The 26,632-nt window shown below is 41.6% G+C and overlaps 1 protein-coding gene across 1 annotated transcript in view; it reads right to left on the bottom strand.

The window, feature by feature from the left end:
- Positions 1-3,100: 3,100 nt before the first annotated feature.
- Positions 3,101-26,632, bottom strand: part of LOC137341749 (ATP-binding cassette sub-family A member 13-like) — a 336,924-nt gene continuing 313,392 nt past the window's right edge. Inside the window, exons 58-63 of the mRNA XM_068005215.1 lie at positions 25,759-25,893; positions 24,568-24,671; positions 19,860-19,952; positions 18,829-18,934; positions 8,032-8,169; positions 3,101-6,522 (exon numbers count right to left, since the gene is read on the bottom strand). Coding sequence (XP_067861316.1) covers positions 6,439-6,522; positions 8,032-8,169; positions 18,829-18,934; positions 19,860-19,952; positions 24,568-24,671; positions 25,759-25,893 — 660 coding nt within the window. The 3' untranslated portion in view covers positions 3,101-6,438. The remainder of the gene's footprint in view (positions 6,523-8,031; positions 8,170-18,828; positions 18,935-19,859; positions 19,953-24,567; positions 24,672-25,758; positions 25,894-26,632) is intronic.

Raw genomic sequence — 26,632 nt, 5'->3', positions numbered from 1 at the left:
TTATTTCAATCTGTCGATAGGTGCGGGTGGTGTTTCTTGTACCCATTTCCCCACCCCCCCCCTCATCCCCCACCACTTCTGGTGGAATTTCTACCAGACTTAAAAGAGGGTGGATACCTGGTGGAGCAGTGTTCCGCCCCAAATTCCTGCACCCTACTTCAATTACACTAAAATTGCACCAATATAACTTGAATTTATATTGCATCTTATCACATCTCTCAAAAATGCCTCAAAAGGCTTCACATAGAATGAATTAGTTTGAAGTGTAATGAATAATATGTGGTCAAAAGCAGCAGCCACACAGCAAGAAACCACAAATAAGAAAGCGATGGATGGCCAGTTGGTCTGTTTGGTGTTGGTTCAAGGAGGAATGTTGACTCCTTATCTTCTTCAAATAGCGCCACTGTATCTTTGATGTCCAACTGAAGTATGGAGCAGGCAAATGGGGCCTCAGTTTAATGTCTCATCCTAAATATAGCACCTGTGACAATGTGGCACTCCCTCATTACTATATTGGAATGTCAGTCTATATAACCTGCTCAAGTCCTGGAGTGGGTTTATATCCTCAACCTTCTGACATAGAGGAGAGATTGCAAAACAAGTTGTCCAGTGAGCATAACAAGGATTGCCTTGGTTTGTCTTTTTTAATTATTTGCAATGTGAGGTAGCTCCTCAAAATTAAAGAATTTTTAATGTCAGGCCAGACATATGCATATCTATATTATTAGAAATTAAAATTTAAATGTGAATCAAAGGATTAAAGGCAGTTGGAAGAACTGTGGGTGGCACAGAAATCCAATGCACTGTAGCACAGATTGTACGACAAAGATCCTTGTCTGCAATTGTTTACAAAGGCAGTTCCCAATTTATCTAGGATTGCAACGGGATCTTGATAAATTGGGCCTGTGGGCCGATGAATGGCAGATGGAGTTCAATTTAGATAAATGTGAGGTGATGCATTTTGGTAGATCGAATTGGGCCAGGACCTACTCCGTTAATGGTAGGGCGTTGGGGAGAGTTATAGAACAAAGAGATCTAGGAGTACAGGTTCATAGCTCCTTGAAAGTGGAATCACAGGTGGATAGGGTGGTGAAGAAGGCATTCAGCATGCTTGGTTTCATTGGTCAGAACCCTCCAATACAAAATTGGATTGACGACAGAAGACAGAGTGTGGTTGTCGAGGGTTGTTTTTCAAATTGGAGGCCTGTGACCAGCGGTGTGCCTCAGGGATCGGTGCTGGGTCCGGAGTTGGGATGTCTTGTTGAAGTTGTACAAGACATTAGTTAGGCCACACTTGGAATACTGTGTACAGTTCTGGTCACCCTATTATAGAAAGGATATTATTAAACTAGAAAGAGTGCAGAAAAGATTTACTAGGATGCTACCGGGACTTGATGGTTTGACTTATAGGGAGAGGTTGGATAGACTGAGACTTTTTTCCCTGGAGAGTAGGAGGTTTAGGGGTGATCTTATAGAAGTCTATAAAATAATGAGGGGCATAGATAAGGCAGATAGTCAAAATCTTTTCCCAAAGGTAGGGGAGTCTATAACGAGGGGGCATGGATTTAAGGTGAGAGGGGAGAGATACAAAAGGGTCCAGAGGGGCAATATTTTCACTCAAAGGGTGGCGAGTGTCTGGAACGAGCTGCCAGAGGCAGTAGTAGAGGCGGGTACAATTTTGTCTTTTAAAAAGCATTTGGACAGTTACATGGGTAAGATGGGTATAGAGGGATATGGGCCAAGTGCAGGCAACTGGGACTAGCTTAGTGGTATAAACTGGGCGACATGGACATGTTGGGCCGAAGGGCCTGTTTCCATGTTGTAAACTTCTATGATTCTAATCCTAACCATGCTGTTAAGAAGAAGAATCTTTAAGTTAGACGTTAGATGCTTCCAACAACGAGGGAGAAAGAAAATTAGGCATCCACTCACCGCAGGCCATTCTTGCATACCTTCTAGTGGCTGGCAATGGGGTGCAATTAACAGAGACCAATGTTTATATCTCCAGCTGTCATTGAGGGTGCATGAAATGATGGTTTGAAAAACTGTCTGAGCAGTTACTAGGGAAAATATTTTGAAATATTATCACTTTATGGGAGTTTTGGTGTAGTTGTTTATACATTCATTCACTTTAAGTCTCGGTTCATTATCTCAGCAATTTATAGCTCTGATAAGAAACGTGAATATATAAAACATTCTGTGGTTGGTTTAACAAATATTAATGAAACGCTAAAGAAACCCTTAAGTAGCTTAATGAGGACATAAGGGATGTTAAATGACGTGCCTTTTAGAAAGAACTGGCAAGCAGAGTAAGAGGAATTGTGAGTCAATCTGAGGTAGATCCTTCAATTTTGGAGAGAATGGTACGACAATAATTTTAAAAGAGCAGGTTGCAACTGGCTGACATTTAATATTCTAGCAATAAAGAAAAGGTTTACTTTTGTATTGGCAATTTGCTCTATCAACCAAAACTTTATCAATCCATCCATTGCTTTCAAAGATCCTTAGTTTGAGAGACAGGGTTATGTATTGTCTTTTTATCTCTGGGGCCTGGATTTGAATGTAGTCCCGAGTGAAATGAACGCCTCCTCTTTCTGCCATTTCTAAAAGTTTGGGCAGTCTCAAGCAGTTCTTAATTGGTGCATAGCAACAGGCACAAAACTCTCCATAATTTGATACAAACTGGCAATCCAATTCTCTGAAACTTTAAGGATGTCTAGTGTGAGAAATGGAATCATTCAAATTGATGTAGTAAGTGGTGTTCTTCTGAGGTTGAGGATAAGGCACATTATTGAGGCAGCATCCAGAGAGATTTACTCTGTATCTGGCCATGCCATACCAGAACTGGAAGTGCCACTACTGAGAATAGGTGATTAAAGTGGAAAAGTATTCCTGTCCCTCGTCGTAACATCTATTATTTTGATGAACACAAGACAGAAAATCCATACCATTGTACACAAGGATAATCAATTTGGGGCAACAACCAGGTCCCAGCATTGTAACAATGTATTACAGTATGTTTCACTCCAAGATTATATCCAGTAATTATATTAAATATTACTAACTTTACACATACTATTACAAATTATCAGCCAAGGAATAGATTACAAAAATAGAAAAGTAATTTATTTGATTAAAATGATGAGAAAACAATTCCAAGATTAACTCAACAACAAATCAGCCAAGTAAAAGAAACAACATAACCAAATAGGTCTGACTCTTGGATTAAGATGAAGTTCAGTTGCACTCAGATAATCACGTGTAAGAAGAAAGAAATTGCAATTATATAGTGTGTCTCATACCCTCAGAAGATCCGAAAACACTTCACAACCAATGTATTACTTCAGAAGTGTAGTCACAATTGTTCTGTAGGCAAATATAACTATCAATTCAGGTACTAAATGATAAACTATGAATGCTTTTGTAAAATTAGATCAGCTTCAGTTCTGTGTCTTTCTTGAGCAGTCCGAAGCATCTCTTGTGAGCATTTGAATTCCTTGAGTTCAATGGTTGAAGATTATGGAGCTGAAATTCCTGGGCTCAGAGAGGGCACAATGGTGGAAATTTTGGATCGGCGGAGCGGGGGGAGTCTTCTATCTGCTTCTCAAATGCCTGGAGGTGTTCCTGGGCTACCCATTAGGCTCAACGGAACTCTCACCGGTTGAGAGCAAGTGAAAGTTTTGTTTGGGGCTCAGGAACGGCCCCAAAAGTAATTGATCCCATACGGTGGCACTTAAGAGCATTGAAAAATTTGGACCTATTCATCTTTAGGTCTCCAATCAAACATTCGCTATAATTTTCCTGGCTGCTGTTGGTTGGGTGTCTCTGATGTGCCTTTACACATGCAGGCCATCTACTCCAAATATTTAAATTACCTTTTCCCTGTGATTTGGGAATGAGATCTGGATTGGGATCCAAGGCTGAATAAGAGTTTTGCTCCACCACATTTTCACCAACACAGTGAGACTCCCGGAATTTCAGACTCAGTGGCTCTACTTTAATTTTTCCTCCTCCATTTTAATTCATGTTGCTTCTTAACCTTGACAAACCTGCATTACTTTTTAAAATTAAAATCACTATGAATTTAAGATTATTTCTAAATGGCAAATATTCTATCGGACATCTGTAACCTTTTTTTTTACTTCAGAACATTTACTCTTAAATAAACTCAGGAAAATAGCACATTTAAGAACAAATCTGTCTTCTTCAGAGACTGATCTCTTTTTACAAATAATATATTAGTAGCAATCTGATAAACTATTTAAACTTATTAATTAAAATTACTCTAAAATACAATTGTTTATATTTAATATATTGGTGGGGTTAAGAACCTTAAGTGTGTGGGAGTGCTTCAACCATCTTCACATACCCTACTGTAAATGAGGAGGTGACTTGTGGAGGTAACTCCTTTTGGCCGCTTCAATATCTCCTCTCCCTTGTCAAGCAGATTAGATCTCAGCTTTAGTAATAATTTTCCTACCTCTTATTTATTTCACTAAAAAAAAATCAAATTTAACTTGGACTGGATAGACAGTAATAGCTGGCCATTTATTATTTGAGGCTCAAACAGGTTGATATCAAATTAGTTTCAATAGTGATCTGCCTTTATTGTATAATTTTCCAAAAAATGCATGGCAGGAGATCTATGGAACTGGAAGAAAATACATATATAATTATTTAGTTAAAAATGTTCATTTTCAATAGATTGTAGGGATATGATTGATTTGATTGTTAATATTTTTAGATATAAAATGACCACATTACAATTATACTGCAAATGAAGCTTTGTCCAGAACACATCAGAACAGCCAATGTAATAACCCTTCTTAATGTACTCAAGTCCACATGGGAAAGCACCACTGTGGTAATTGGGGTTCAGACTCAGTAAGTAAAGCAATGCCTCTGTGACCACTGTCCACATAGCCCTTACAAAAATAATTTTAAGTCAATGGTGAGCTTGAAAGTCTATCAGCCAATAGGACAATTAACACACAAGAACCCATAGCAACCTATTACTATCTATCTGTCAACAATGCAATTATTTAAACACCCTCATTCAGAAGAACAGAAGATCTGTCGACTTGCAAATCATCTTTTTTCAAATTGCCAAATTCCTTTTCTTCTCAAGAAACAAACAATTTTGAACAAACATAAATAGATCTCCAATAATACAATTCCTAATAGCTAACTTTTGAAAATACCAGAACATTTAAACCATTTATATAACTGCAATCAAGGCCCTATTTAGTGCAGCTTTCAAATATTTCAATTTGCAATATCATCAGAACAGGAAATGTTCAACTTCAACCGAAAAAACATGACTTTGACAACACCATACTATAATTTGATTTCACCTTTAAAACACCCAAAAATTGGCTCGTTTAATGCAGTGAATTTAAGGAAAGTAGATCATTTTACATTAATTTTACATGCACTACATTATCAGATAAAAAAAGATTTGCATCTTATTTACCTTTTTAAAATCTTGATCACATTAACTTCTAGTACCTGTTACACACAGTCAGAAACAAGTTATATGAGTGGAAGCTTTATCAGAGGACAGCTCAGTTATGTTAAAAAGCACAATTAATTTTGACTGGCAACAGTACATAATAACATTTGTTTCATTTTCTTTAGGCTGACTGCACTAAAATTAGTAGTATTCCAAAAGTGATTCTTATTTTAGTTTTTTTAGTATAATTATGATGGATCTTTCTTTTAAAAAATACAAGATCAGTCAATTTTCAGGCCCTCAATTTAACAAAAATGAAACCTCCAAATATCATGCTCTCAATATCTATTTTTCAGACATTACATTGTTCTGTATATCTCCTCTTTTTTTTGTGATTGCCCCAACCTTTGGAACAATAGATTTCTTATGTATCAATCATGATATTCAACCAGAATGTAGAATTTTACACATTTTAAGAGATACTCGTAGGGAACTTACACTACATGTAAAGGCACAATCATTTTCAATGAATCCAGCAGTTTCATTTTAAAAAGTTAAACTACTGCAAATTTGGTTTCATGTAAATGTTAAATAAAATAAACAAAAAACATTTACAAAAGCAGCAGTACCTTCAAAATCCATTAATACATTTTTAGTGTTAGGCAAGTCTATGTTAAAAAATTCCTTCCAATGTGTCACTAATAAAATAAATTTCTGAGGTATTTAATTCTCATCAAAACCTGAGATCTAAAACATCACATGATAATATTTTTGAACTCTAGGGGAATCAAGGGATATGGGGATCGAGCGGGAAAGTGGAGTTGAGGCCAAAGATCAGCCATGATCTCACTGAATGGCAGAGCAGGCTCGAGGGGCCGTATGGCCTACTCCTGCTCCTATTTCTTATGTTCTTAAAAAAAGTCAAGCCTGTATTCCATCATTAGCCCAGTATTTTTCTGTGCTTCCTTGTACAGTTCATCAGTGAGTTATACAGATACATTGGTTTTGCTTTTTTCTACAGCTGTTTGGTCCAGAGGTTCCTCCAGCTGGCGAGCAAAACTAATAAACACCTATTGAGTGAAACAGAAATATGATTACAAGCCAGACAGGTATTCAACTATTGTTAGTATATAATCAACAGTGTATATGGAAAAACAAATTAAATGATGGATACCTGGGAGCAGATTTGTAATACATGATGAATTTCATAGAAATTTTCTAAAATCTATATGAAACGCTACTATGAAATTTAGTAGGTTTCCCTAATTGCATGGAACTTCAAGGACTCTGTGAAAAATGTGTAGCCTTAGTTAAAGTTCCTTAAAGTTACACAGTGAGGGAAAGTAAAGTGCAGCAGAGTAAAGAAAAGAAGGAATAGAGATAGAGAAGGTTTGAGAAACCATCCACATTTCTAACCAGCAAGACGGGGAAAATTACAACTTTATTCTTGTGATATTAGTATTATTTCCAGCATCATAGTGCATGAACTGAAACCCAGCTGGACCAAGTAACAGGAATATCCTTGAACCTACTGCAGTAGGCACTTCCAGGGGACAAGATTCCGTGCGAGTGAGTACAATCAGAAAATTTACCCTTAGGGATTCAATAGATTTGTAAGCACAGCCTACATTTTGGCCTTCTGATGGATTCTTAGCTTTTTATCTGCACAGTCACCACAGTGTCTCTTGATCTAACCAGTCTCAATTAAAATCCAGACAAGATATGCCATGTTGAGATCAAAATAAAAAAATGCAAAGTTGAACCAACTTAGATCTAAAAGGCTTCATTCTTTCAACACTTTGTGTTGCTTTCCTTTTAAACATAACAGCTGATAAATAGAAAAATGACTGTACAAATGAATTGGGATTTGGGACTGATGCACCATTAGATTCCACTGAAATTGCTTAATTACATACAAGTATTTGGTACTGACGCTACCCAGTTAAAGGACAAGTCCTGAAGTGTATGAGTCAGAAGTAGGGCAGGATCTTGTGGATGAATTTTTACAGTATCAAGATGACAGCACCACCGATGCCAGTTCTGTACTGAGCTGTTATTTTGAATGAGAGGCTACTTGCAGATGTGCCCTGCATGCAACTGTTGCAACCCCTACATCACAAGCTGTGATAGCAGATTCAGAAAACAGCAGGGAATGAGCCTGGAATTCTGTCAGTCTGTATAATTATATGTATAATTAATTCTGCCAGTCCCCAGCCAACCCTTGTAAGATAATATCTGATACTTCATACCTTTCTGTGTCATATGTCAATGTAAGTGCAAACTATTGACTGGGCACAGACACACCCTGGCATCAAAGGATACTGACCAGTCTAGGAGCACGTCAAAAAGAATGAGCGTGGAATAAAATAATAGAAAAGGAATTGAAGAGGAAAAGGGAAAAGGTGTCACCATGCTCACTTTTTTCCTCTTTTGTGAACACCATGCAACTGGGATTTTAGTGACTGGCGTTAATAATGCACAAGTATTAGCAGGTTCAGAGGAAACAATATTAGAACTGGTAGCAGGTTTAACCAGTTAATCAGTTGCTGTCATGTCCATATCAAATGTTTGTAGCATACCTGGTCTAGAGTGGCTTGGCTAATGGAATAGTGTTTGATATTTAGTTCCTCTTTCTTGCTCTCAAGAAACTGGAACATCTTTGCTAAATCCCCTTCTTTCTGTGGCACCTGATACTCCAGAGTACATTGATGTTGTTCCTGGGATAAAGGAATGCAAAGGTGAATTAGACAAATTACAATCTTGCATTACAATATTCTTGTATTCAGCCGCGGAGTGCAAATCTAGTCCTTTATTCTCCAGAAGGATGGTGGCTCTGGGCCCTCCCATTGATCACTCCAGGTTCAATTAAAAAACTTTATCCCTTTTTTTTGCTCCTTTTTTCTTTGTATAATAGATCTTAAGATAGACAAATCTCCAGAAACTGATGGTTTTCACCCCAGGGTATTAAAATAAATAGGTTAGGAAATTGCAGATGCATTTTTCAGAATTTTCCAAAGTTCTCTAGATTCGAGAATTGTGCCTTTGGATTGGAAAATTGCAAATGTCACTCCATTATTTAAGAAGGAAGAGAAGGAGAAATCAGGTAACTGCAAAACAGTCAGTCAACATCAGTTAATGGGAAGTTATTGGAATCTATCAGAGACAGAGGGCATGATTTTAACAGTGTAAAACAGGTGGGTTGGGGTCAGGGGGGCATTCAAAATCACAACCATTTCAGACCCGCCTCCAACCTGCCCATTTCTGGTTTTCACTAGGGCGGGTCGAGGGCCGGGCGATCAAACCGCTCCCAGGAGATGTGTCGGGCCTTAAAACCTTTCAAGGAAGCTTCGGGCCTCCATTTTCCACAGTTTCCGATTTCAACCCCGGGGAGCTGGGATTCACGGGTTTTCTCTTTTACACCTCGTGAAAGGAGGCGAGAAGGCCAGAGAGTAACAGGTAGGTGCCTTTCTGGAACAGCTCGTGGGCTGGGAGGAGTAGGAGTGCTTCCCCCAGGCCCAACATGCTTACCCGCAGCGACCCCCCAACGATTGCGGACCCCGCCACCATTCCCCGATTTTAAAAAATTCATTCATGGGATGTGGGCGTCGCTGGCGAGGCCGGCATTTATTGCCCATCCCTAATTGCCCTTGAGAAGGTGGTGGTGAGCCGCCTTCTTGAACCGCTGTAGTCCGTGTGGTGAAGGTTCTCCCACAGTGCTGTTAGGAAGGGAGTTCAAGGATTTTGACCCAGCGACGATGAAGCAACAGCGATACATTTCCAAGTCGGGATGGTGTGTGACTTGGAGGGGAACGTGCAGGTGGTGTTGTTCCCATGTGCCTGCTGCCCTTGTCCTTCTAGGTGGTAGAGGTCGCAGGTTTGGGAGGTGCTGTCGAAGAAGCCTTGGCGAGTTGCTGCAGTATATCCTGTAGATGGTACACACTGCAGCCACGGTGCGTCGGTGGTGAAGGGAGTGAATGTTTAGGGTGGTGGATGGGGTGCCAATCAAGCGGGCTGCTTTGTCCTGAATGGTGTCGAGCTTCTTGAGTGTTGTTGGAGCTGCATTCATCCAGGCAAGTGGAGAGTATTCCATCACACTCCTGACTTGTGCCTTGTAGATGGTGGAAAGGCTTTGGTGAGTCAGGTGAGTCACTCGCCGCGGAATACCCAGCCTTTGAACTGCTGTTGTAGCCACAGTAAGTTTCTGATCAATGGTGACTCCCAGGATGTTGATGGTGAGGGATTTAGCAATGGTAAAGCCATTAAATGTCAAGAGGAGGTGGTTAGACTCTCTCTTGTTGGAAATGGTCATTGCCTGGCACTTGTCTGGCGCAAATGTTACTTGCCACTTATCAGCCCAAGCCTGGATGTTGTCCAGGTCTTGCTGCATGCGGGCACGGACTGCTTCATTATCTGAGGAGTTGTGAATGGAACTGAGCACTGTGCAATCATCAGCGAACATCCCCATTTCTGACCTTATGATGGAGGGAAGGTCATTGATGAAGCAGCTGAAGATGGTTGGGCCTAGGACACTGCCCTGAGGAAGTCCTGCAGCAATGTCCCGGGGCTGAGATGATTGGCCTCCACTATCATTGCGGACCCCTGACCCCGATCCTCCCCCCCCAGTGATTGCGGACCCCCGACTCCGATCACGGACCCCCAACCCCGATCCACCCCACAAAGATCACCGACCCCGCAATGACCCCCGATCCTGACTCCTCCCCCTCGTGACTGACCCCCAACCCCTCCCCCATGACTGACGACCCCGTGCCAGCCTATGCCCCATGCCAACCATGCCCACCCATGCCTCCCCATGTCTCACCCCCATCTATACAAACAAAGATTTACCTGCAGACTTACCTGAACACGTCCTATCCCTGGCTGCTTTCCTGTCCGACTGAGACCAGCCTGTCAATCAGACCTGTCAGTCGGACAACAAACCAACAAAAAAAAATAAAAGATGTCTTTACGTCAAAATCATAAGGATGTCCGGGAATCCTGTACTTCTGGGTTTCCCGTCGGCTCCCTTCCCGGCTCGGGGTCAAAATCATGCCCTCAGTGACTGAACGTTTGGACAAGTATCAGCTGATCAAAGAGAGTCAGCATGGATTTGTGAAGTGTAGGTCATGTCTGAGTAATCCAATTGAATGATTGAATTTTTTTTGAGGCGGTCACCAGCCTGGTGAATCAAGGAGTGTCTGTGAATGTTGTCTGTATGGACTTCCAGGAGGCACTGATGAGGTTCTACACAAGAGATTATTAGCAAAAATGAAAGCACACGGAATTGGAGTTAACCTTGTGACATGGGCCGCTAATTGTTTGGGAGAGAGGAGACAGTTGGTAGAGGTGAAGGAAACGCTCTCTGATTGGTGGATGTAACATGTGGTGTTACCCAGGGATCTGTACTAAGCCTCAGCTTTTCTCCATATATATTAATGACTTGGATGAAGGAATAGAGAGTGATATATCCAAGTTTGTGGATGACACTAAGTAAGGAGGCACAATACACTGTGTAGATGGGAACAGGAAGTTACAAAGGGACTTAGACGTGAGTGGGCAGTACTTCAGTGCCTACACCATCACAGGCAGGAGGAATTATGTACTGGCTACATACGCAGGGATCGCATCCATTATCTTGTTCTTCAAACTGAAACCCAAAAAGAAGACACCGCCAGCAATCACAGAACAGAAATGATGTGTGGTTCTCCTCGGACGGGCAAATGGGAATTTAAGGACAATCATGTGGCGGTGTTTGTGGAACCTGTGGGAATGTTTGAAACCTCTACATTCGTGTCACTATAGTAGTGTAATATAAGTTATCGGCCGTCACAAATAAAACTAGTGGGATTCCTTAAAAAAAAAATTTTTAAATCGAATATTATCTAAATAGTGAGAGACTAGGAGCTGTGGAAGAGTAAAGGGATGTGGGTGGCCATGTACACAGATAACTAAAAGCTAATGCACAGGTACGAAGGGGATTGGATTACAAAGGGGAGAAAGTTATGCTTCAGTTGTGTGGAGCTTTGGTCAGGCACCATCTGCAGTACAGCATTCAGTTTTGGGCAGCACACCTCAGGAAAGATATATTGGGGATTAAATTTGATAATCCTGAAACTGAGCACGGGGGTCGCGGTATGTGATTAACCCGCGCCCGGTCGTTGTGATGCAGGCAGCACAAATGTTCGGTTTTACATGATTGCTGTGAGCAGCCAGGCCTACCTGTGCTGTTGAGTGGCTGCTCACCAGCAGGGGGGGGGCTTGATATCGCGAGTAGCTAGCACCACTTAAAGGCAGCCTGCACCTCTTAAAGGCAGCCTGCACATCTTATTTGCAAAATGTAAAGATACGCGTCCGCATGGAGACAGAACGGAGATCAGACATCACACACGTAAATCACAGATGCAGGTCCTGACCCTATGTTTACAAACTGTTGAGTTATGTTAAAACATTGAATAAAGTTTGCGCCCTTCAAAATCCCACATCCTTCAATCTGCACGCCAGATCTCACCAATCTGAGTTTGTACCAGACCTGCGAGAGTGCGTGCACAAACGTTCTCGGATGATGCGCTAGAGGCCTCGGTGCAAGAGGTGGACAGAAGGAGGGGCATCTTATATCCAGAGGGGGACAAGAGGCTCTCCAGACTTATGCTCCCGAGGCAGTAGGGGACAAAGGCAATGCCAGGCGCATAACACCACAAACATGGATGCAATGCAGGAAGAAGTTCAATGCTTTGACACGAGTGGTTCAAGGTGAGTGAGGTCAACTGTCAAGTGGCATCTCCTACTAACTAGCCGCATCCACTGCTCTACGCACTATACCCCCATCACCCGCCTGCCAACAAACTCTTTCAATCAGCACTCAACTCTTCCAATCAGATGCTTCCTCTCACCCTCACACATTACCTCTTTTGCAAGCCGCACACCCACAACTCACAGGTCACACACACTGGTAGCTATTCAACCATGACAAGCACATCACCCAAACATCTTGCAGGACACTCACAGACACACGGCCCGCTTTCTTGCAGGAGAAGGTGGTGCATAACAGGAGGCAGCAAGTGGCAGTGGCTCCATGGTACATGAACCTGCTGTCCTCTCTCAGGATGACATCATTCCTGTCCCAACCCTGCCATTCCGCCAGTGCCCTTGCTGTTGTCTGTTAGCTAGCCAGCCCACTCGCTGTAGAGTATTGAAACTTTATTTTAGGAACATAGGAATATAGAAACAGGAGTAGGCCATTTAGCCCCTCGAGCCTGTTCCGCCATTCAATAAGATCATGGTTGATCCCTGACTGAGGAGAGCAGCCAGAGCCAAGTCCACAGCACTATGGATGGCTCAGCTGTACAGGGGGGGAGGAGAAAGATCAGGAGAGCAATAGTGATAGGGGATTCTATAGTTAGGAGAATAGACAGGCGTTTCTGCAGCCACAGACGTGATTCCAGGATGGTATGTTGCCTCCCTGGTGCCAGGGTCAAGGATGTCACTGAGCGGCTGCAGAACATTCTGAAAAGGTAGGGTGAACAGGCAGAGGTCGTGGTCCATATCAGTACCAACGACATAGGCAGAAAGAGGGATGAGGTCCTGCAGGCAGATTTTAAGGAGTTAGAAAAGAGATTAATAAGCAGGACCTCAAAGGTAGTAATCTCCGGATTACTCCCAGTGCTACTCGCTAGCGAGTATAGAAATAGGAGGATAGAGCAGATGAATGCATGGCTGGAAAGATGGTGCAGGAGGGAGGGCTTTAGATTCCTGGGGCATTGGGACCAGTTCTGGGGAAGGTGGGACTTGTACAGGCCAGACGGGTTGCACCTCAATGGAGCTGGGACCAATGTAATTGGGGGGGATGGGAGGTCCACTGGTGCTGTGGGGGGGGGGGGGGGGGGGGAAGGGGCACCAGGATGGAGCATTGGAAAGGAGAAACCGGGGCACAAAGAATTGGGAGAGACAGATAGCACTAGGGTAAAAAATAGTACGGTACTAGGTGTGATCAGATTAAGAGAGAATAAAAGCGCATGTGTGTAAACGCACGAAGCGTGGTAAACAAGGTTGGTGAGCTGCAGGCGCAAATAGCCACATGGGAATACGATGTTGTGGCGATAATGGAGACCTGGTACTAAATATTCCTGGATACAAGGTGTTCAGGAAAGCTAGGGAAGGAAAAAAAGGAGGGGTATCGCAGTATTGATTAAGGAGAATATTGCAATGCTGGAGAGAGAGGATGTCCTTGAGGGGTCAAGGACAGAATCTGTTTGGTTAGAGATAAGAAACAATAGAGGCGACATTACACTACTGGGTTAATCTATGAGCCACCAACTAGTGGGAAGGATATAGAGGAGCAAATTTGTGATAATGTGGGGGACTTCAACTTTCCTAATATAGACTGGGATAGTATTAGTGTAAGGGGTAAAGAGGGAGAGGAATTATTGGCATGTGTTCAGGAGAACTTTCTTGACCAGTACATTTCTGGCCCAACGAGGAAGGAGACATTGCTGGATCTGGTTCTGGGGAATGAGTTGGGCCAAGTGGAGCAAGTGTCAGTGGAGGAACATTTAGGGAACAGCAATCATATTATCATAAGGTTTAGATTAGCTATGGAAAAGGACAAGGATCACTCTAAAGTAAAAATACGCAATTGGAGAAAGGCCAATTTCAGTGGGATGAGAACAGATCTGGCCAGGGTAAATTGTAATCAAAGATTGGCAGGCAAAACTGTAATTGAACAATGGGGGGCCTTTAAAGAGGAGATGGTTCGGGTACAGTCTATGTACATTCCCACGAGGGAGAAAGATAGGGCAACTAAAGCCAGAGCTCCCTGGATGACAAAAGAGATAGTGAGTAAGATGAAACTGACAAAAGGGGTATAGGACAGATGTCAAGTTGATAATACAACTGAGAACCAGGCAGAATATAGAAAGTTCAGACGGGAAGTGAAAAAGGAAATAAGAGGGACAAAGAGAGAGAGTATTAGAATAGACTGGCGGCTAACATAAAAGGGAATCCAAAAGTCTTCTATAAGCGTGTAAACAGTAAATGGGTAGTAAGAAGGGGTAGGAGTGATTAGGGACAAAAAAGGAGATCTACGCTTGGAGGCAGAGGGCATGGCTGAGGTACTAAATGAGTACTTAGCATCTGTCTTTACCAGGGAAGAAGATGCTGCCACAGTCACAGTAAAAGAGGAGGTAGTTGAGATAATGGATGGGCTAAAAACTGATAAAGAGGAGATACTAGAAAGACTGGCTGTACTTAAAGTAGATAAGTCAACCAGTCCGAATGGGATGCATCCTAGATTGCTGTGGGAAGTAAGGGTGGAAATTGTGACGATACTGGCCATAATCTTTCAATCATCCTTCGATATGGAGGTGGTGCCAGAGGACTGGAGAATTGCAAATGTTACAGCCTCGTTCAAAAAAGGGTGTAAGGATAAACCCAGCAACTACAGGCCAGTCAGTTTAACCTTGGTTGTGGGGAAACTTTTAGAAACGATAATCTGGGACAAAATTAACAGTCGCTTGGACAAGTGTGGATTAATTAAGGAAAGCCAGCACGGATTTGTTAAAGGCAAATCGTGTTTAACTAACTTGATAAGAGTTTTTTGATGAGGTAACAGAGAGGGTCGATAAGGGCAACGCGGTTGATGTGTATATCGACTTCCAAAAGGCGTTCGATAAAGTGCCACATAATAGGCTTGTCATCAAAGTTGAAGCCCATGGAATAAAAGGGGCAGTGGCAGCATGGACATGAAATTGGCCAAGTAACAGGAAACAGAGTGTAGTGGTGAACGGTTGTTTTTCAAACTGGAGAGAAGTGTACATTGGTGTTCCCCAGGGGTCGGTACTAGGACCGTTGCTTTTCTTGGTGTACAGAGCACAATTTCCAAATTTGCAGATGACACAAAACTTGGAAGGGTAGTGAACAGTGGGGAAGATAGTGATAGACTTCAAGAGGACATAGACAGGCTGGTGGAACGGGCGGACACGTGACAGATGAAATTTAACGCGGAAAAGTGGGAAGTGATACATTTTGGTAGGAAGAATGAGGAGAGGCAATATAAACTAAATGGTACAATTCTAAAAGGGGTGCAGGAACAGAGAGATTTGTGGTATATTTACACAAATCGTTGAATGTGACAGGGCAGGTTGAGAAAGCGGTTAAGAAAGCATACAGGATCCTGGGCTTTATAAATTGAGGCAAAGAGTACAAAAGCAAGGAGGTTATGACGAACCTTTATAAAACACTGGTTCGGCCATAACTGGAGTATTGTGTCCAATTCTGGGCACCGCACTTTAGGAAGGATGTGAAGGCCTCAGAGAGAGTGCAGAAGATATTTAGTAGAATGATTCCAGGGATGAGGGACTTTAGTTACGTGGATAGACTGGAGAAGCTGGGGTTATTCTCCTTAGACCAGAGAAGGTTGAGAGGAGATTTGATAGAGGTATTCAAAATCATGAAGGATCTAGACAGAGTAGATAGAGAGAAACTGTTCCCATTAGTGGAAGGGTCAAGAACCAGAGGACATGGATTTAAGGTGATTGGCAAAAGAACCAAAGGTGACATGAGGAAAAACTTTTTTACACAGCGAGTGGTTATGATCTGGAATGCACTGCCCGAGAGTATGGTGGAGGCAGATTCAATCATGGCTTTCAAAAGGGAATTGGATAAGTACTTGAAAGGAAAAAATTTGCATGGCCATGGGGATAGGGTGGGGGAGTGGGACTAGCTGGATTGCTCTTGCAGAGAGCCGGCACGGACTCGATGGGCTTCGTGCTGTTACCATTCTATGATTCTAACTCCATAAGTTAGCCTTACCATACCCGCCTTAGCCGCATAACCCTTAATACCTTTGGTTATGAAAAATCTATCAATCTCAGATTTAAAATTAACAATTGAGCTACCATCAACTGCTGTTTGCAGGAGAGCGTTCCAATCTTCTACCACCTTTACATGTAGAAGCTTTTCTTAACTTCACTCCTGCAAGTCCTGGCTCTAATTTTTAGGCTATGTCCCCTAGTCCTAGTATTCAAGTATAGGAGACCTCCAAAAACAGGTACAAATGCATCAGCAGCCAGAAGCAATAATCCAGTAACTCCTGCATGATCCCTATAAACCACTACACTCTGTTTCCTGTCACTTGGCCAATTTCCATGCTGCTTATGAACTGTTCAACTGTGCGAGGTTAAGACTGTGTTGGCTGAAAGTTTGAGTTCCAAAATCGCATCTGTCCCTTTAAATTAGCGTTGTACAATGATCTACCGCATATTCTCCCTATATATATGCTGCTGGTGTTCATTATCTGCATGTGCGCAAACGCCGTTACCAAGATGGCATCCGGCGCACGTCACACTAGAAGTGTGCGCATGCAGTCAGGACACCAATTTAGGTCCTTAGGAGGCCACGCAGCGCCTACAAAATGGGCGCTACGCAGCCCAATTGATAGCCCATTCACTTTGGAGGAGGTACAGTATAGATTCACAGAATGATACCAGGGCTTAAAGGGTTCAATTTGAGGACTGGTTGCATAAATTTGGATTGTACTCCCTTGAGTTTAGAAAGTTGAGGGATGATCTAATTGAGGTGTTTAAAATGATAAAGGGATTTGATAGGATAGATACTGAGAAACTATATTGTCTGATGGGGTAAAATCCAGAACAAGAGGGCATAATCTTAAAATTAGAGCCAGGCCATTTAGGAGTGAAATCAGGAAACAGCTGTTTTATAGGAAGGGCAATGGAAATCTGGAACTCTTCCCCAAAAGGATGAATGCTGGGTCAATTGAAATTTTCAAGACTGAGATTGGTAGATTTTTGTTAGGTAAGGGTTTCAAAGGATATGGGGAAAAGGCAGGTAAATGGAGTTGAGACAGACATCAGCCATCATCTAATTGAATGGAAGAACAGGCATGAGGGGCTGAATGGCCTATTCCTTTTCCTATAATAATAAAGAATAACTGCCTAGAAATGCTGTAGGGTCCAAATGAAAAATAATTTGAAAAATAATTTCAAAATATTCCCAGCACCACCTTACTTCTCAGTTCCCACTCCTAGATCACAAAATACAATTACAAATATTCCCAGCTCAATCCTGCATCTCAATCCCTTCTGCCATCTGCAAAATCTTCCCAACACATGCCTACTTCTTAAACCCTGCTCCCACTTGGATGAAGAACTAATTTTAAAATACTTTCCTCCCCACTCCTCAGGTCCAACTTTCACCTGCGGGAGAAATCAATTTAAAAGCATTTCCACTCACTCCCTGTACCACCTCCAACGCAAAATTTCATTTAAAAAAAATATTCCCAGCCCACTTCTAATTTTCATTTCACTAATATGTTTTGGCAGAGCCGTGTTGCATTTATTTCTTTTACTTCATTAATAAATTTTAACTCAATCCTCTTCAATTAAATCTCGAGTAGATTTAATTAATAAATTTATTGGAATCCTTTGGATTAAATATCCACAGCTACTGCTTATTCATACAGACTATACACAGACCACACAGACTATAATAAATGCTCAACTTCATTTAATATTTTTTTAACCAAACCCATTCGATTAAATTGCCACTACCGCTTAATTTATCATATTTGAGGAAAAAAACATGCAATTAAATAGCTACTGCTTTTATTTAATTCTTAATAAACCTTCAGAACATGGCTCACTTGATCCGACTTTCCATTAGCAATGCATGGGAGAGCCTCTAGTATTTTTAGTTTTTTTTAATATATAAACTACATTCTTCGCATGGCTCAGTTGGTGAGTGCACGTTCTAGTGTGATACTGAATAAGGTAGATAAAGAAAGTTCCAAGTTTGATCCCAATCTGTGCTGAGTTAGCAGATCTTGGCCACTGCAATTGGTCTCTGCAGGGCAATCTGGCACTGGAACCAGGATATTTCCTATACTTTGGCTGGGGGGCACTTCAGCACACTACTGAAAGGCTGCTACTGAACAGGTAGTCTCAGCATGAGTGGCATCTTTCATGAGGAATGGAGGAAAAAAAGGAAAACTTGAAAAAAAATTATAAAAATACAGTATACAGCAACTCCCTCATTAATCTATTAAGCAATAATATATTAATTCATAACAACAACAAATAACAACTTGAATTTATTTATATATCTCCAATAATAAAAAGTAAGCCAACGACCATGATGCAAATCTCATTAAATGACTAAGGATCTACAGTTCACAAGTTGAACTATAGTTTCATCTGTGCAACTGGTACCAACTTTGGTAATCAATTTGTAATTGAACCTTTCAAATCTGTTTATAGTCAACAAAACTGGGACACTACGACTTTAAATCCATGATTTGATTTTGCACAACTTTCTAAATTCCCTTTCCAGTGACATATAGTCATCGGTTCCTATTTTATATAAAATACCTTTAAGGTTGTGCCTGGGAAGTGTGTCTGCAGCAGGTCTGTGAGCTGTGTTGAGTCAGCTGATTTTCGGCTGAGGCCTACTTTAACTGAATAAACCTCACCAAACCTGATTGATAAAGAAAACGGTGGGTTATGATAAACTGAAAGTAATTGGTAAATTCAAAATTTTCACTGATAAATAATTATTAAATTACCGGAAAAGTCTTCTAAAAACAGAACAAAATAAAACAGCATTTTACATAAAAATATGGCCGAGTTTCCTGGGTCGCGGAAACGGCACTTTACACTGTCTCCTCGCCGATATCACAAACAGCAATTTTCGCCGAAGTTTCCTGGCGAACTCCTTTGCATACGGCAGAATGAGCAAACCAGCATAAACTCTGCTCTCGGAAATGGCAGCAGTGTTAACAATCCCCGGGACACAGTATTGGCAGAAACATCATTCCTCAGAGTGAGGTCTGGGTGCGGCAGGTAAGTGCAGCATGCTCTTTTCTGTCTGAATTAACTTGATTAATTGTTGTTGAATTGGCCAAAATCAGCTGCGGTTCAGTGCCACCACTTTTTAAAAAATGTATACTTGCTTAAGTGTTGATAAATTGGTTAAAATCAGCTAGGATTTAATGCCAACACATTTTTAAATGTTTGGACCTCAGTTTTTTTTTCCATCAAAGTCTTAAACAGTTATATCTGTCAGCAGGATCATAGAAAGTTACAGCACAGAAGGAGGCCATTCGGCCCATCGTGTCCATGCCGGAAAAACGCTGTCAGCCGGAAAAAAAGTACAAGGAAGAGAGGCTGCAACTTCCAGGAGGGACAGGTATGATTTCCTCCTGTCTGAATGTGACCAATGTAGTTTCACAAAAAATCCTGAAACTTTAAATTCAGAATAAAATTGCCTCCAGTTTACCAATACCAGGAATGCTTAAAGGGAAACAGTTAAATGCTTTAAAGTTGTGAACATAAGTTAAAAGGATACAATACTCTTCAAAGCCATTCAATAAGGTTGGAGCCCTACTGAATGTGAAATGTACCTGTTTTTTATGTGCTTGGGTGAGCCAATACATCTGAATTTCCCATTTACCATAATGGCGAGTCTTGTACACAAGGCCTCACATTCCTCCATACTGAGCCAGAAAAAAAAGAAGAGAGTTAGCATGAAAAAAACTAATGCAATCAACAAAAATAATGGAAACCACTTTTACCTAGTGCTTAGACTATATCTTACATATGGTAGTTCATCATAGTTACTCAGAGTGGCAAAAGGTGGGAAATGGTGTTCCACAAGTGCTGGGACCACTGTTGTTCACTATTTGCATAAACGATTTGGACTCGGGAATCGGAAGTACAATTTCAAAATTTGCGAACGACATCAAATTGGAGGGGTATAGTTAATATTGAGGAGGACTGCGACAAAATGCAGGACGACATTAATAAACTTGCAGAAATGGCGGGTAATTGGCAAATGAATTTCAATATAGATAAGTGTGAGGTGGTACATTTTGGTAGGAAGAATAAGGAGGCCTCATACTCCTTGGAAAATAAGAGTCTAAATGGGGTAGAGGAGCAGAGGGATCTGGGGGTACAAATACACAAATTACTAAAAGCAGCGATGCATAAGGCCATAAAAAAGCAAACCAAGCACTGGGGATCATTTCTACAGGGATAGAATTGAAAAGCAGAGAAGTTATGTTAAACTTGTATAGAACCTTGGTTAGACCACACTTGGGGAGTACAGTGAACAATTCTGGTCTCCATATTATAAAAAGAATGTAGAGGCACTGGAGAAGGTGCAAAAAAGATTTACTAGGATGATACCAGAACTGAGAGGTTATACCTATCTGGAAAGATTGAACAGGCTGGGGATCTTTTCTCTAGAAAAGAAAAGACTGAGGGGTGACCTGATAGCGGTCTTTAAGATTATGAAAGTGTATGATAGGGTAGATGTAGAGAAGACACTTCCACTTGGCCATAAATATAAGATAGTCACTAATTAATCTGATAGGGAATTCAGGAGAAACTTCTTTACCCAGAGAGTGGTTAGAATGTGGAACTCGCTACCACAAGGAGTAGTTGAGACAAAGAGCGTAGATGCATTTAAGGGGAAGCTAGATAAGCACAGGAGGGGAAAAAGGAATAGAAGGATATGCTGATAGGGTTAGATGAAGTAGGGAGGGAGGAGGCTCCTGTGGAGCTTAATTACTGGCATGGACCTGTTGGGCCGAATGGCCTGTTTCTGTACTGTACATTCTATGTAATTCTATGTAAAAAATCTTTATTGGAGCTAGGTATTTTTGAAAGTCTAATCAAATTCTGCAAATGGTGAGATCACAGTACTCCAAAGACAGTGGGATTTAGCATTTTTTTACATCGGTAAGTGATACAACCTGACCTGACCTAACAAGTCAATATTATCAAAGTAATTAGTTCAGAGGAGAGCTCAGATCAGTGACTTCATCAGTGAAACAATCAGTATATTATAACTCACCAACAAATACGTTATTATAGTTCATTAGTTCTATGGCCTTTACAGCTTGACCAAACAGTGCATTTATGTTAACCATGACAATACATAGTGAATACATTCTAGGTTAAATTACTTAGTATTAAATAATGTGAAGATATGTTAGCTGAGTGTGTTTTTACAGCCAAACTAACAAAAACAGCAACTCTTTTGTTATAGAAAAACTAATCTTGAAAGGAAAGTGAAGGAGGGAGCAATGATGTGATCAGAGATGTAATCTTTGCATTGATTATGACATCAGCCACTACTTTATTGATAATTAAATAAAGAAATTAACATACAAATAAAAAGGGCATGAAAAAGTTTGCAGTGTCTGTTACAACACAAATTTGGTGCGATAGTCAAAATGGTCGCCTGGTGTCGTGTAGCATAGTGGTAACATGTTTTAAATTCTTCTAAGACCTGAACCGGTCCAAAATCTCCTTGAGGGTCCAGTGTTCCTTTAACTGACCCTGTCCCAGTTGGTCTAAAACTAGGCTGTAATGTAATATTTCTGAAACTTTAGAGATGTTTGTTATACATGACAAAGCGGTGATTCAATTCACACTGTTAACTGGAAATGAGAGCCAGGAGGCTTTTGAAAGCTTGTTGATGTTTTCAAAAATATTAGAAATCTTCAGACTGTCCATAATTTTTTTATCACAAACATGTAAACTGTCAGCAAGAATACTGCAGTAATGTTACAGAGCTTCTGAGTTATGGTCTTGTCCATTGTCTATTGTATAACTATAGTGTTTAGCAATCTCAAAGCAGATTATAGTACTGGACATAGAGTGATGTTAAGTTAAACACCCACACAATGAATCACTGCATTGCAATCTGCTCGGAGAAAGTTGCCCCATTGTTTTTTGTTGCGTTTTTATACTCATTGTGGACATAAGTGTTGGGGAATGGACACTTTATGGGCACCAAGTGTCAGCATCAAATACCCCCAGGTCAGGCATATCATGGTTAGATATAGAGAAGAGCTCTCTCAACCTCCAACTTCAGAACAGTACCCTCTACTATACTAGTGTTAATTTTTCCATCCTTGAGAGTGAGATGCCAATTTGGTGCTAAATTATGTTGAGTTGTATTATGTTTCTAATGATTACTCTTAAATTTCCTCTTCGGTTATAACCTGGGCATGTGGAGGAGGAAAATAGGGAGGGAAGTTGTTTGTCATCCAGTGCCACTCTGGTATTTCCTGCTGAAAGCGATGTTGAATACACAATACATCCACTCAAATATGGGCAGGCATATTATACTTAGACACAAATGATGGCAATATGTCATTTGATGCATTTCCCATCATTCATGCCTCTGGACACAAGGAACACCGTGGATTCAACGTTTCCAGTGTATCTGTGGGCCACGAGGGGATTTAAAAGTTAAAGAGCTCCTTTGTAGAGTGACTGATTGTTCTAGGCAAGGCAGGCGATTTGATTTTTGTTTCTAATTTTCATTACTTCTGCCGGTGCTACTGGCTGTGCTGTAATTTCTTTCCTCCCCACCTGATGGCATTGGAAGGACCACTGGAGCCCACCCAAATTATTCAAATTACTCTGATGCCCGGAAATTGGCTGAGGTCAGGAGCACAGGCGTGGGGTAAGCAGGTGTGTTTTATATGTATTTTTTTTTTTTTTTTAAGTACTATAAATCATTATAGAATTAGCAACACAAAAAAGAGAACTAAAATAACTAATTTTGTTCTAGCTATGAAGGCAGATTTTTTGAGTCCTCACACATGGTGGCATACCTCACATAATCTCAAGCTGCATTGGAAAGTCACAAGCCCACTGCCTGCAGTTTTCTGATACACAGCTCGCAGCGTGCAAGGGTGCAGGAAATCTATCTTATAGTATTAACTGTAACGGTATGGGGAACTGCTATGTCCCTATTTCTCCTCAGTAGGTAATGATGGAACATCCTAACTACTGGTTCTTAGTGAGATGATTTGAATAAACTCTTTTTTGTACACTTACAAAGTGGTCTGCAAGAGAAGCTGAAGACTATCTGCTCTCAGCATTAATAAAAAAATCCTCATGACCCAAAATCAGGCGCCAGGCTCCACCAAGAATGTCCCGAAGACTTAAAGTAATAGCACACGCACACTTTATTTATTAGTGTCTTAGTTACAACAAGCACTCAATATGTGCTTCAGGCCTTTGATATTAGTGAAGCAGAGGTTTTAACCAATTATTCTCAGGGGACCTAGAAAGATAAGGGAAGAAATCTGTGGAGCAATGAAGGTTATTTTGAAGAAGTTCCCACAGGCAGGCCCCATATTCAGTCAAGCTGTGCTCCAAAAGTCACCTAAGCCACAAGTAAAAAGCATTCTTTCTGCAATCCTGTTACTAATAGCCCAACATAATGGGCTCAATTTTCAAAGCAAAAAACAGGTGGGTTGGGGGCGGGAGCATTGAAAATCGCCACCATTCCACACCTGCCCCTAACCCGCCTCCAACCTGCCCATTTCCCGTTTTCACCGGGGTGGGAAGAGGGGCAGGGGACCAACCCGCTCCCAGGAGGTGGGTCGGGCCTTAAAACCTTTCAAGGAGGCTTCAGGCCTCCATTTTTCTCAAATTCCCGATTTCAACCCCGGGGGGCCGGGATTCCCGGGCCATCTGTTTTCTGCCTCGTGAAAGGAGTTGAGAAGGCCCAAGCCTAACAGGTAGGTGCTTCCTCCAGGCCCAACAAGCCTACCTGCACCGACCCCCACCAACGATTGCGGACTCCCCGACCGTGGACCCCTGACCCTCGCCCTCCGACCCCCCCAATCCTCTCCCTCTGAACCTGACCCCAATCCTCCCCCTCTGACCTCCGACCCCGATCCTCCCCCCAATCCAATCCTCCGACCCCTGACCCTCCCCCCTCAATGATCGCAGACCCCCGCGATGACCCCCGATCCTGACACACACCCCCCGTGACTGACCCCCGATCCCTTCCCCTGTCTGACTGAGACCAGCCTGTCAATCAGCTGGTCAGTCGGACGGGAAACAGACAAAAAAAAAATAAAAGATGTCCTTACGTCAAAATTGTAAGGACGTCCGGGAAACCCGTAGTAATGGGTTTCCCCATTTCAATTTGACCCCCCCGCCCTCTTCCCGGCTCTATTTTAAAATTGAGCCCTATGTCTCTGGCTTGGAAAACCTGACTACACTGAAATAAATACAATATTGTTGTTGTTTTCACAGTTGCAGTAATTCCCTCACATGCTAAAAATCATGTTGATGTACCTATGTGATGTCAGGACTGCAGCACACCCAGCCTCCACTTCACTCATTAATGTCTTCCAGAGATAGCGCTTGGATTCAGGGTCCATTCCGGAACTCGGCTCATCCTAAATATAAAGAAACACACACCAAAACATCATCCTCAGAAGGCTTGTTTGCATTGGTCATACAATGACAGTTGATGCATTTAAACTGCAGTCTCTGTTTTTTACCCAGTCATCTGCTTGTTAATTTCAAGATTAGTTTTATCAACTTCTCATAGGAACAGGAGTAGGCTATTCTCTTTATTAATGTGGTCCACTCAGTGCACGTGCCATATTATACCCCGATTCATTTTTGCAACCTCTAAGTAATCGATCTCCTTGTTAACACGCTACTGTCAGTTAGACGACTGCTCCTTAGGCGTTCTGTGCACCTGCCCATAATGAATTGACCTCACCCAATAATGCAAGGTCAGCTCACTTAAATATTCTAAAGGCAGACTTAGCGCTTGGGAGCATAATGGGGTGAAAGGTGGGAATGTCAGCTATGGAAGGCCTCCTGTGTGCCCGTAGAGTACCATCACTTTCTATTACAGAACGCTTCAGGACACACAATCCTTTCAATGCATTGGTCTTTGGAGGCTGAAAAGTGAGGGTCATGAACTCGGGGTGGCGTTATTAGACAGAGTTGGCTACCCAGGGAAATATTTACATTTTTATGTATGGCCTTCTCTGAAGCACCTATTGCACTGGGTGTTACCCAGGCACTCCAGCTGCATTTAGGGGAGGATCCCTAATTTGCATGAGATTTGGATCCTCGATGAACTTTATGCCAATTGGTGTGCAAGCTCCCAGAACCCTAGGTGCTTCCTGCCCACATTGTTCAGTGCTCAGTGCAATGAGTTGGTGCAGGTCTCGAGCCTCTGTGCTCTATAATATGGGCCCTGCCACCTGAAACGCTATTAATTTTGTATGGCCCTCAGATTTCCTTATGGTCTTGAGCATCATATCATAATATATCCATATTAATTTTGACAAGTTGCCAAAGAACACAATACATCCTGATATAGTGATGGTATTTAAGACTTAATATAGACAGCAATCAAATGTCTTCTACATTACATCTAGTTGAAAAAGACGTAAAAGAATAGTTGTAAAAGAAATGGATGGATTGATTATCTGGAAGCAGGTATTTTTAGGCCACAGGTCTCACCAGTAAAAGTATTTGAGGTCTGCCAATCAGAGCTAGTGCTGTTGAGAGCTTTCTCTTTGTGCCACCGCTGTATGTTTTCACTACTTCATTGACATGTGCAGTCAGGTACAGGCGATGAGCAAGATCATGAATATGCTACAATGATCAACAAAGAACAAAACACTGTTAATTGAACTTTATAATGTTGTCATAATTGGGGCATGTATTATGGTGTCTAATACGTCAAAAATCAAATATGTTAATAGGCTGAAAGACAAGGCCTACACAAACTCAACTGGCTTGCTGAGGCTGAACTAGGTTGCATCTTTCACATGAAACAGCAATTTTCTCTCGTATCAGTAATCCAAGCTGGAACTAACAAAAAAAAATAAACAGGGAGCGGGGACAGCTTTTATTGGCAGCACCAGCTTCAACAATTGGTTCAGACCTGGCTACAGGCTCAATAGGCTGTGGTCAGCTCAGGCTTCAGCCAAGTTAGAGTCACTCATTTCTACCCATAACATACCACAATTCAATTACTCTTTTAGAGCCTAAATACTGTAACATATTGAGTTGTTCAACTTCATTCCCCATTTATTTTGAAGGTTTCAGAGATTACATGATGAACCCTAATGCTTTGCAGGAAGAACACAATTGTTAAAAACATTTGCAAGCAGCTTTAACTTCTATTGCCACTTCTGTCCCATAGAAAATGATGGATGTGTATTGGGTTAGCTGGGAAATGATAAGATACATTTCCTGTTAGAGATTTGGACCACAATCCAATTCACACCATGATAAGACAGATGCAATTAAAAAGTATTGAATCAGTTTTACTATAAAACTAACACATTTAATAGAGTAGACCCAAAATGGCTTGTCATTTGCTGGAAAG

The sequence above is a fragment of the Heptranchias perlo genome, chromosome 2 (assembly GCF_035084215.1).
Source record: "Heptranchias perlo isolate sHepPer1 chromosome 2, sHepPer1.hap1, whole genome shotgun sequence".
Taxonomy (NCBI): domain Eukaryota; kingdom Metazoa; phylum Chordata; class Chondrichthyes; order Hexanchiformes; family Hexanchidae; genus Heptranchias; species Heptranchias perlo.
This window is presented reverse-complemented; position numbering and strand designations above follow the sequence as displayed.